This window comes from Hyla sarda, chromosome 4 (assembly GCF_029499605.1).
Source record: "Hyla sarda isolate aHylSar1 chromosome 4, aHylSar1.hap1, whole genome shotgun sequence".
In the NCBI taxonomy this organism is placed as follows: domain Eukaryota; kingdom Metazoa; phylum Chordata; class Amphibia; order Anura; family Hylidae; genus Hyla; species Hyla sarda.
The window spans coordinates 143,453,860-143,464,390 of NC_079192.1; the positions used below are offsets into that span (position 1 = coordinate 143,453,860).

At 44.5% G+C, this 10,531-nt stretch overlaps 1 protein-coding gene across 2 annotated transcripts in view; it reads left to right on the forward strand.

Annotated features, from left to right (window-relative positions):
• The window catches only part of SCG3 (secretogranin III), a 62,470-nt gene extending 58,834 nt beyond the window's left edge, over window positions 1-3,636 (forward strand). For both annotated transcript variants that reach the window (XM_056572312.1, XM_056572311.1), the window contains exon 12: window positions 301-3,636. In XM_056572312.1, the coding sequence (XP_056428287.1) occupies window positions 301-419 (119 nt within the window). In that variant the 3' untranslated portion in view covers window positions 420-3,636. The remainder of the gene's footprint in view (window positions 1-300) is intronic.
• Window positions 3,637-10,531: the final 6,895 nt, after the last annotated feature.

Consider the following 10,531-nt stretch of genomic DNA (forward strand, 5'->3'; position numbering starts at 1 on the left):
CTAATAAGTACTGGAAGGATAGAAGTCATTTACAAATCTGTTTAACTTTTTAGCACCAGTTGATTAAAAATAAAAAATAAATGTTTTCCACCGGAGTACCCCTTTAAGGTTGCTGACTGCTTTACCCATATCCATGAATATGTTCGATGAAACCCTGCTTTGGAATGAAAGGGCTATAGAATATGATAGCATAGGAATGTATTATTCGGAGAAGAAAACCACAGATCTGTTTAATATGGTACATGACCCACATGATAAATACATAGAAATAGATTGTAATCTGCTCTGTTTTCTTTCCAGAGTATGATCTTTCTAAACTAAGAGACTTCATTGACCAGCAGGCAGACACCTACGTAGAAAAAGGAATCCTGGACCAAGAAGAAGCCAATGTAATAAAGCGTATCTACAGCAGCCTGTGAGGAAGACCCAGAGGAGTGCTCTTCACTACCATGCGAAATACGCTTTAGATTTAGAATCCATCACTAGGATCCAAAACCCACACTTTTCCAATGTACTGTTAGAAAACAGGTTGATTTACTAAAGTAGAAATCTGTTTATCAGGCAGGTTGAGGCCTTTGGACTTTTTCATTATATATTTATTTTGATAAATTTTATATATATCTAATAAACATAGAAAAATATGTTACATATAGCCGTAATAGGGTACACATACGGTAATCCCTAAAAGTCTGCTTAAAATAAAAACAACCCTTTCAACAGCCTGTCTTCTTAAAGGGGTATTTCAGGGGAAAAAAACGTGTATATATATATATATATATATATATATATATATATATATATATATATCAACTGGTTCCAGAAAGTTAAAACAGATTTGTAAATTACTACTATCAAAAAAATCTTAATCCTTCCAATAATTGTCAGCTGCTGAAGTTGAGTTGTTCTTTTCTGTCTGGCAACAGTGCTCTCTGCTGACATCTCTGCTTGTCTCGGGAACTGTACAGAGTAGAAGAGGTTTGCTATGGGGATTTGCTTCTACTCTGGACAGTTCCCGAGACAGGTGTCATCAGAGAGCACTTAGACAGAAAAGAAGAACTCAATCCTTTCAGTACTTATGAGTTGCTGAAGTTAAGATTTTTTTTTATAGAATTAATTTACAAATCTGTTTAATTTTCTGAAGCCAGTATATATATATATATATATATATATATATATATATATATATATATATATATATAAACAGTTTTTTCCTGGATAACCCCTTTAATTTGGTCAATCTGGTCCCCGGGTTGGAATTCCACTATATGCTGAAGCTCTGGATGAATATTCATGGTGCATGGAAATTATTGTTTTTCAACCTAGCACCAAACATTTGTAAAACTCCATAATCAGGATGTCAAGCAGAACTTTGATCTGAATTTCCCAATTCATAAATACTGAATGTGTACAAACTTTGGGCTTTACCCATGAACAGGCAACTGAATTGTCCCCCATTTATACATTCTCTGGCTTTCTAGCACAGTGTTTTCCAACCAGGGTGCCTCCAGCTGTTGCAAAACTACAACTCTCAGCATGCCCGGACAGCCTTTGGCTGTCCGGGCATGCTGGGAGTTGTAGTTTTGCAACAGCTGGAGGCAACCCTGGTTGGGAAACACTGATCTAGCAGTAGCAGATATCCCAAATTCATGCTTGCTTTGATAGACACATGCTGGAAGTTGTGATTTTGCAACAGCTGGGGAGCCACAGGTTGAAGACCACTGCGATAGAGGCAACTGGGACCTATAGTATGAGAATAAATGAATGAGAAGGCAGCTCAGCAGATATCCATTGCCTCATGGACACAGTAGTAAGAAATCACTAGTTCTTGGTGAATTGTGAGACTTCTGCCATTAGTTTAGCTCTACGTGATAATGACAGGTGCACTTTAATAAATCAGCCTATTTAATCCCTTTGCATCAGTCTTATTTGTAAGTGCATTTGCTTGCATTTGTTTAAGTAGTTCTTTATTAGGATGCTTTCAGTTATACTTATTTATAGGACTGAGGTAGTGGAATTTCATATACAGTGAACCTTTCATAAACCAGTAAACTTTCTTAATAATCTAAATACAACATAGTATTTGACTAAATGAATACATCCTAAGGTAACCTATGAGAACTATGAACAGTGAACTAAGATATCAGTTTAATTTCCAGTATTTATAGACAACAATATATGAGGAAATAATTATTTGTTGTTTTATGTTTTCTTTTGGACATTAGAATAAGGCTGTGCGGCCACATGCTGGTGAACGCATGCATCGGAAAGTGTGCCACCCATGCATTCACCAATGGACACATAATAGGGGAGATTAATCAAAACCTGTCGAGAGGAAAAGTTTCTGAGTTGTCCATAGCAACCAATCAGATTGCTTTTTTCATTTTTGAAAAGGCTTGTGAAAAATGAAAGAAGCGATCTGATTGGTTGCTATGGGCAACTCAGCAACTTTTCCTCTGGACAGGTTTTGATAAATCTCCCCCAATGTTGCTGATAATCCCGGCGACATCGTGTGGCCATTGATGAAGCACAGAAGTGTGGTTTTTGGATGCATCCATTCACTAGCATGTGGGGGCACAGGCTAACTCAGTGGTTTAAAGGGGTTGTCTCACAACAATACATTGATTGCATATTTATAACTTTCCCCCCTTGTGTCTGCTGGTTTCTCACCTCTTGTTGTCTGTGCAGCAGAACACTGTGAGTAAGGTAGACACAGAACTAAAATGGATTTCCTGGCGTTTAGCTGGGAGCAGGACAGGATTTGTCCGGGGCCAGGGAGACCTCAATACTGACAAAGAGGAGGTAGCATGAAGGGTGCAGAGTGCAGCTCAGACAGACCTGCTATTAGTGTTAAAGGGTACTCCGCCCCTAGACATCTTATTCCCTATACAAAGGATAGGGGAAAAAATGTCTGATCACGGGGGTCCCGCCGCTATGGACCCCCACGATCTCGGCTGCTGCACCCTAGACTTGCGGTGCACGGATTGAACTTCGCTCCGTGCTGGATGACTGGCGATGCGGGGCAGAGGTTGGTGACGTCATGACGCCTTTGGATAGGGGATAAGATGTCTAGGGGCGGAGTACCCCTTTAAGGTTACTCAGTGGGCTCAGTCCTATGGAAAAACGATAGTATCACACTGAATTGTATCAAAATACAAACTTTAATCCTCTCTTTCTTACTATGGCAGAAACAAGAAATAAATTCCAACCATTTCTGCCATAATGAATTTGGATTGCAGATTCTAATTTGGCGTAATTCACAGTTGTATCAAAATGGACTGTGGGAAAATCTACTAAGTTATCTAAACTCCTAAATCATCGCATCTTTATATGTTATGTATTGCTTTTTAACTATAATAAAATGTTGTACAAAGAACTAATGGAGGATCAGCTCCATTACATCTGAACGTTAAGAATACAATTTAAACTATTGATTGACTGGAAACACAAATCTGCAACTATATTACACATTGGTTTACAATTCACTATATGTTATTATTAGTTGTACGTGCTCTGTTTTGCACCATAAAGTTGTATGTACCATTCTATGCAGTCCAACAATAATTCTCATCTGTTCATTTGTATAATTCTTTATCTAAATTTGATTAAATTTTACAAGAACGGTATTTTGCAATAAGACATTGATGGGCACCTGTCTGTTCATTGTGCACATTTTAATCAGAACTGCATAAAGACATAAACTTAACTTAACTGATACTTATAATGATTTAGTCCTACCTATAGATGGCTCTTTATGTTGACTGTTCCAGAAATTTGTACCCCCTTTGATGATCTCAGTACTCTGTCAAAGTGCCCAGGATGTAATTATAATGTGTGCTGTGTTCTGTGTGTTACCTATAGCGGGGGGTGTACATATTTAATAAAGCTGCATGGCGGTGAGATCTTGCTGCCTGATGGGGGACAACACTCACTTTATTAAATGGACGACAGTCACCAATTAGAATTTTTTTTGGGGGGGGGGGAATTCTGCGTGAATTCCGCTCAAAAACACGTTCGGCGGAAAAAACTAAATAACATTGCGGTCTATGGGGATTTACACGTGGAATTCATTTTAAATCAATGGGGTAAGGCACTGCTAAATGAAATGGAGAGCAATAAGTGAAATTCCTTTCCGATTCCTCTGTGTGAACATACCCCTTGTTTAGATCCCTGTTTAACAAGCTCCCCAGAGAACGGCAGGATCATGTGACTTTAATGAAGGCATGCAAAGAATTTTTTTTTTTTTATAGCAATTAAAGAATGAGTTTAGAATGCACTGCGCATACACATATATCAATTTACGGGGTACAAAATTCAAACCCCCGGCAAGATGAGTATTATCCACCCCAATAATACATATATAAGATTGAAATCAATAATATTAGCAGCTGATTCTGAATCAACAAACACCACCCCAGAAAGAGAATTTTGGTGACAGGCTCAAAAAAATATCTGTGCACCTAAGTGGCCTTCCCGATGACCACTTAGATGCTGGAGTTTTCTGGCTGCGGACAAAGTTTCAGGAGATAATTTGCATCACTGAAGTAAAAGTACAGTCCTCTGCGTCTTTAAAATCTCTGTTCCTGCAGAGTCACAGTTGTGCCAGGTTATATAGGTTATTATGCAACCATCGGGGAGCAAATAGAAGAGAAGAAGACGTGGAGAGAGCGCAGGCAGAAATGATCCTTCACTCTGTCATCTATCTAAATGTTGAGAGAGTCACTGCCTGGTCCAAAAAGTCAGGGGGACGATAACTAACCAATAGGTCTTTAAGAGTGTCAGACATCCTAAATCTTAACTGACATGTCAACACTGGATCATTCCTCGCCTGGCCTATCACCCTGACAGAGTAAGACAAACTGATTCTCTGCATATACAAATCTGTCTGGTTCATCATAGAGTAGGCTGAGAGACGTGAACAAGCAGTCTACAGGGGCAAGTTCAGGGGGCATTAGGAGGAAGGGAGAATACCCATCCTTGAGGATCCCTTTGCAAAAGAGACATACGAATTCCAACTCGTCATGGAACTGGGAAAAAGGATCTCAAATGAAAGTACAATTTTTAACTCTCTTCAAGTGTCTCAAGAATCCTGAAAGCCCTTCTGTCACCAGCAAAGCAATCCGCAGAGCAAGATTTAGGGGCACTAAGGTGTCTGAGACTGTGATGTCTCATTGTGTTGCACTTGTTCATCAAGATCTTTGATCAGCTGGGTTAACTCTTGCATCTGGTCCACCAAAGCAGGCATAGCGGCCATACTAGAAGTGTCACCAGCAGAATTGGGTAGGCCTGTGATTCAAGTAAGGAACAGGGCAGCCCTGAACTCACCCAGCCACTGTCCATACCTACTTGAACGATCCACCCTAAACAGCAACCCTCAATTGGGCAACATTCCTACACCAGGTGTACAGGGAGAAAGGAAAAGGTTCAGACTGTGGATGCCAGTAGTCAGGCTCTGAGGAATGCTCTAGTGCCCCGAGTGATAACTGGAAGATTTCATTATTTTTTATGTGGATAGTCACATAAAAGAAAAAACATTAGTAAAAATATTTGCAGGTAAAACCCAACTTAATATGTCTGACGAAACATTTGATGATACCTTCCCATTAATGCATTTTTGTTGTCTCTTAGTGACTGCCGTGTCCAGTAGGGAACAATGCAGCCCTGAACTTACCCAAGCCCCTATTTCTACCTGCCTGGTCGATCTGCCTTAAATGGCGTCGCCCAACTGGGTGAAGGTCCCTACACTAAGAGAGGAAGGGGAAAGTCAAATGGGCCAAGCCAAAACCAAACCCATTAAAAGAAGAAGCAAAGGGTCCAAACCAAGAAAGATATGCAGAACAGTGTCAGAACCTCAGAAACATTAACTAGATAAGGTCATACCAGGAAAGGTAAAGTCAGGTCCAAATGGGCAGGCAGAAGGCAGAATCAGGTCCAGGTAAATGGTGTGGGTATAAGAACACCAATCACAGGTGTCCGTGGCCAGTCGACCCCTGTTTAAATAGAGTGCTTGGATGCCTGATTGGCACCCTTATTCTTGCCTATTCTACCACTTGTTCTTACAAGAAGCCCTGTGCTCGACAGGCTGATTGCCAGAACAACGCAGGAACACTCCCAAAGGCCCTACACAGAACTCAGAAGTATTGCCAGAGTGCAGAAAGGTACAGTAAGTTGATGTCAGGCAGGAGGATTTAATTCAATACTCAGGATGGGATGAGGTCTCAGTACGTAGCACATTCAAGAGGTCAGAGCTGGTTGAAGATGATCAACAGAGGCATTCTGGGGGGCAAGTGAGGCATGTGCCCTGGGTGCTGGCCTGTCATTTTGATTTATTCTGCAGTTGACCCCAACACTTAGGACTTGATGAACTGTGCAGGACTGGCTAGCAAACTTACAAATCCTTCATCTGTATGTGGTAGAGGCGGATTAAGCATTGTATGAACTTTGAGGCCATAGCAATTGAATAACTACACCAATAACACTGTCCCAGTTATTGATTTTACCAGATGAATGTTTTAGAGCACAAGGATCTACTTTTGTCACTGAAGACCATAAGATTTCATTACATAGCTGCAAACAAAGGTGATGGTGCTTGGCTGTCAACGGCAGTGTCACGATGCCGGCTGGCAGGTAGTGGACCCTCTGTGCCAGAGAGGGATTGGCGTGGACCGTGCTAGTGGACCGGTTCTAAGCCACTACTGGTTTTCACCAGAGCCCGCCGCAAAGCGGGATGGTCTTGCTGCGGCGGTAGTGACCAGGTCGTATCCACTAGCAACGGCTCACCTCTCTGGCTGCTGAAGATAGGCGCGGTACAAGGGAGTAGGCAGAAGCAAGGTCGGACGTAGCAGAAGGTCGGGGCAGGCAGCAAGGATCGTAGTCAGGGGCAACGGCAGAAGGTCTGGAAACACTGGCAAGGAACACACAAGGAACGCTTTCACTGGCACTAAGGCAACAAGATCCGGCAAGGGAGTGCAAGGGAAGTGAGGTAATATAGGGAAGTGCACAGGTGAAAACCCTAATTGGAACCACTGCGCCAATCAGCGGCGCAGTGGCCCTTTAAATCGCAGAGACCCGGCGCGCGCGCGCCCTAGGGAGCGGGGCCGCGCGCGCCGGGACAGAACAGACGGGGAGCGAGTCAGGTAGGGGAGCCGGGGTGCGCATCGCGAGCGGGCGCTACCCGCATCGCGAATCGCATCCCGGCTGGCAGCAGGATCGCAGCGCCCCGGGTCAGAGGACGTGACCGGAGCGCTGCAGCGGAGGGAGTGAAGCGAGCGCTCCGGGGAGGAGCGGGGACCCGGAGCGCTCGGCGTAACAGTACCCCCCCCCTTGGGTCTCCCCCTCTTCTTGGAGCCTGAGAACCTGAGGAGCAGACTTTTGTCAAGGATGTTGTCCTCAGGTTCCCAGGATCTCTCTTCAGGACCACAACCCTCCCAGTCTACTAAAAAAAAATTTTTCCCTCTGACCTTTTTGGCAGCCAAAATCTCCTTGACAGAGAAGACGTCCGAGGAGCCGGAAACAGGAGTAGGAGGAACAGATTTGGGAGAAAAACGGTTGAGGATGAGTGGTTTGAGAAGAGAGACGTGAAAGGCATTAGGGATACGAAGAGAAGGAGGAAGAAGAAGTTTATAAGAGACAGGATTAATTTGACACAAAATTTTGAAAGGACCAAGATAGCGTGGTCCCAACTTGTAGCTAGGGACACGGAAGCGGACATATTTAGCGGAGAGCCATACCTTGTCTCCAGGGGAAAAAACGGGGGGAGCTCTTCTTTTCTTATCCGCGAACCTCTTCATGCGTGAAGAAGCCTGTAAGAGAGAATTTTGGGTCTCTCTCCATATAATGGAAAGGTCACGAGAAATTTCATCCACAGCGGGCAGACCAGAGGGCAAGGGGGTAGGGAGGGGGGGAAGAGGGTGACGGCCGTACACCACGAAAAATGGGGATTTGGAGGAAGATTCAGAGACCCTGAAGTTATACGAGAATTCGGCCCATGGAAGGAGATCTGCCCAGTCATCCTGGCGGGAGGAAACAAAATGTCGCAAATAATCACCCAGGATCTGGTTAATTCTTTCTACTTGTCCATTGGACTGGGGATGATATGCAGAGGAAAAATTTAATTTAATCTTGAGTTGTTTACAGAGAGCTCTCCAGAATTTAGACACGAATTGGACCCCTCTATCCGAGACAATCTGCGTAGGCAACCCGTGAAGACGAAAAATGTGTACAAAAAATTGTTTAGCCAACTGAGGTGCAGAAGGAAGACCAGGAAGAGGGATGAAATGTGCCATTTTGGAGAATCGATCAACGACCACCCAAATAACGGTGTTGCCACGGGAAGGGGGTAAATCAGTAATAAAATCCATACCAATCAGAGACCAAGGCTGTTCGGGGACAGGCAGAGGATGAAGAAAACCAGCGGGCTTCTGGCGAGGAGTCTTATCCCGGGCACAGATAGTGCAGGCTCGCACAAAGTCCCCAACATCCGTCTCCAGAGTCGGCCACCAATAGAAGCGGGAGATGAGTTGCACAGATTTCTTGATGCCCGCATGACCTGCGAGATGGGAGGAGTGACCCCATTTGAGGATTCCGAGGCGTTGGCGTGGAGAAACAAAGGTCTTTCCTGGAGGAGTCTGCCTGATGGAGGCAGGAGAAGTGGAGATCAGGCAGTCAGGTGGAATGATGTGTTGCGGAGGGAGATCAATTTCTGAGGCATCCGAGGAACGAGAGAGAGCATCGGCCCTAATGTTCTTATCGGCAGGACGAAAGTGAATCTCAAAATTAAATCGGGCAAAGAACAGAGACCACCGGGCCTGGCGAGGATTCAGCCGTTGGGCCGACTGGAGGTAGGAGAGGTTCTTGTGGTCGGTGTAGATAATAACAGGAAATCTTGATCCCTCCAGCAGATGCCTCCATTCCTCAAGTGCTAATTTAATGGCTAGAAGCTCTCGATCCCCGATGGAGTAGTTCCTCTCCGCTGGAGAGAAGGTCCTAGAGAAAAAACCACAAGTGACAGCATGCCCGGAAGAATTTTTTTGTAGAAGAACAGCTCCAGCTCCTACTGAGGAGGCATCAACCTCCAATAGGAAGGGTTTGGAAGGGTCAGGTCTGGAGAGCACGGGAGCCGAAGAAAAGGCAGACTTGAGTCGTTTAAAGGAGTCTTCTGCTTGAGGAGGCCAGGACTTGGGATCAGCATTTTTTTTGGTTAAAGCCACGATAGGAGCCACAATGGTAGAAAAATGTGGAATAAATTGCCTGTAATAATTGGCGAACCCCAAAAAGCGTTGGATAGCACGGAGTCCGGAGGGGCGTGGCCAATTTAAGACGGCAGAGAGTTTGTCTGGATCCATCTGTAGTCCCTGGCCAGAGACCAAATATCCTAGAAAAGGAAGAGATTGGCATTCAAACAGACATTTCTCAATTTTGGCATAGAGTTGGTTGTCACGAAGTCTCTGAAGAACCATACGGACATGTTGGCGGTGTTCTTCTAGATTGGCAGAAAAAATTAGGATATCGTCCAGATATACCACAACACAGGAGTATAACAGATCACGAAAAATTTCATTGACAAAGTCTTGGAAGACGGCAGGGGCATTGCACAGTCCAAAGGGCATGACCAGATACTCAAAGTGTCCATCTCTGGTGTTAAATGCCGTTTTCCACTCGTCCCCCTCTCTGATGCGGATGAGGTTATAGGCGCCTCTTAAGTCCAATTTAGTGAAGATGTGGGCACCTTGGAGGCGATCAAAGAGTTCAGAGATGAGGGGTAAGGGGTAGCGGTTCTTAACCGTGATTTTATTAAGACCGCGGTAGTCAATGCAAGGACGTAGGGAGCCATCTTTTTTGGACACAAAGAAAAATCCGGCTCCGGCAGGAGAGGAGGATTTACGGATAAAGCCCTTTTTTAGATTCTCCTGGACGTATTCGGACATGGCAAGAGTCTCTGGGGCAGAGAGAGGATAAATTCTGCCCCGGGGTGGAGTAGTACCCGGGAGGAGGTCGATAGGGCAATCATAAGGCCTGTGAGGAGGTAGAGTCTCAGCTTGTTTTTTGCAGAAAACATCCGCGAAGTCCATATAGGCCTTAGGGAGACCGGTTACTGGAGGAACCACAGAGTTACGGCAAGGGTTACTGGGAACCGGTTTTAGACAGTTCTTGGAACAAGAGGACCCCCAACTCTTGATCTCCCCAGTGGACCAATCCAGGGTTGGGGAATGAAGTTGAAGCCAGGGAAGTCCAAGGAGAATCTCCGAGGTGCAATTGGGAAGGACCAAAAGTTCAATCCTCTCATGATGAGATCCGATGCTCATAAGAAGGGGCTCCGTGCGGAAACGTATGGTACAGTCCAATCTTTCATTATTTACACAATTGATGTAGAGGGGTCTGGCGAGACTGGTCACAGGGATGTTGAACCTGTTGACGAGAGAGGCCAAAATAAAATTTCCTGCAGATCCAGAGTCCAAGAAGGCCACTGTAGAGAAGGAGAAGGCAGAGGCAGACATCCGCACAGGCACAGTAAGACGTGGAGAAGCAGAGTAGA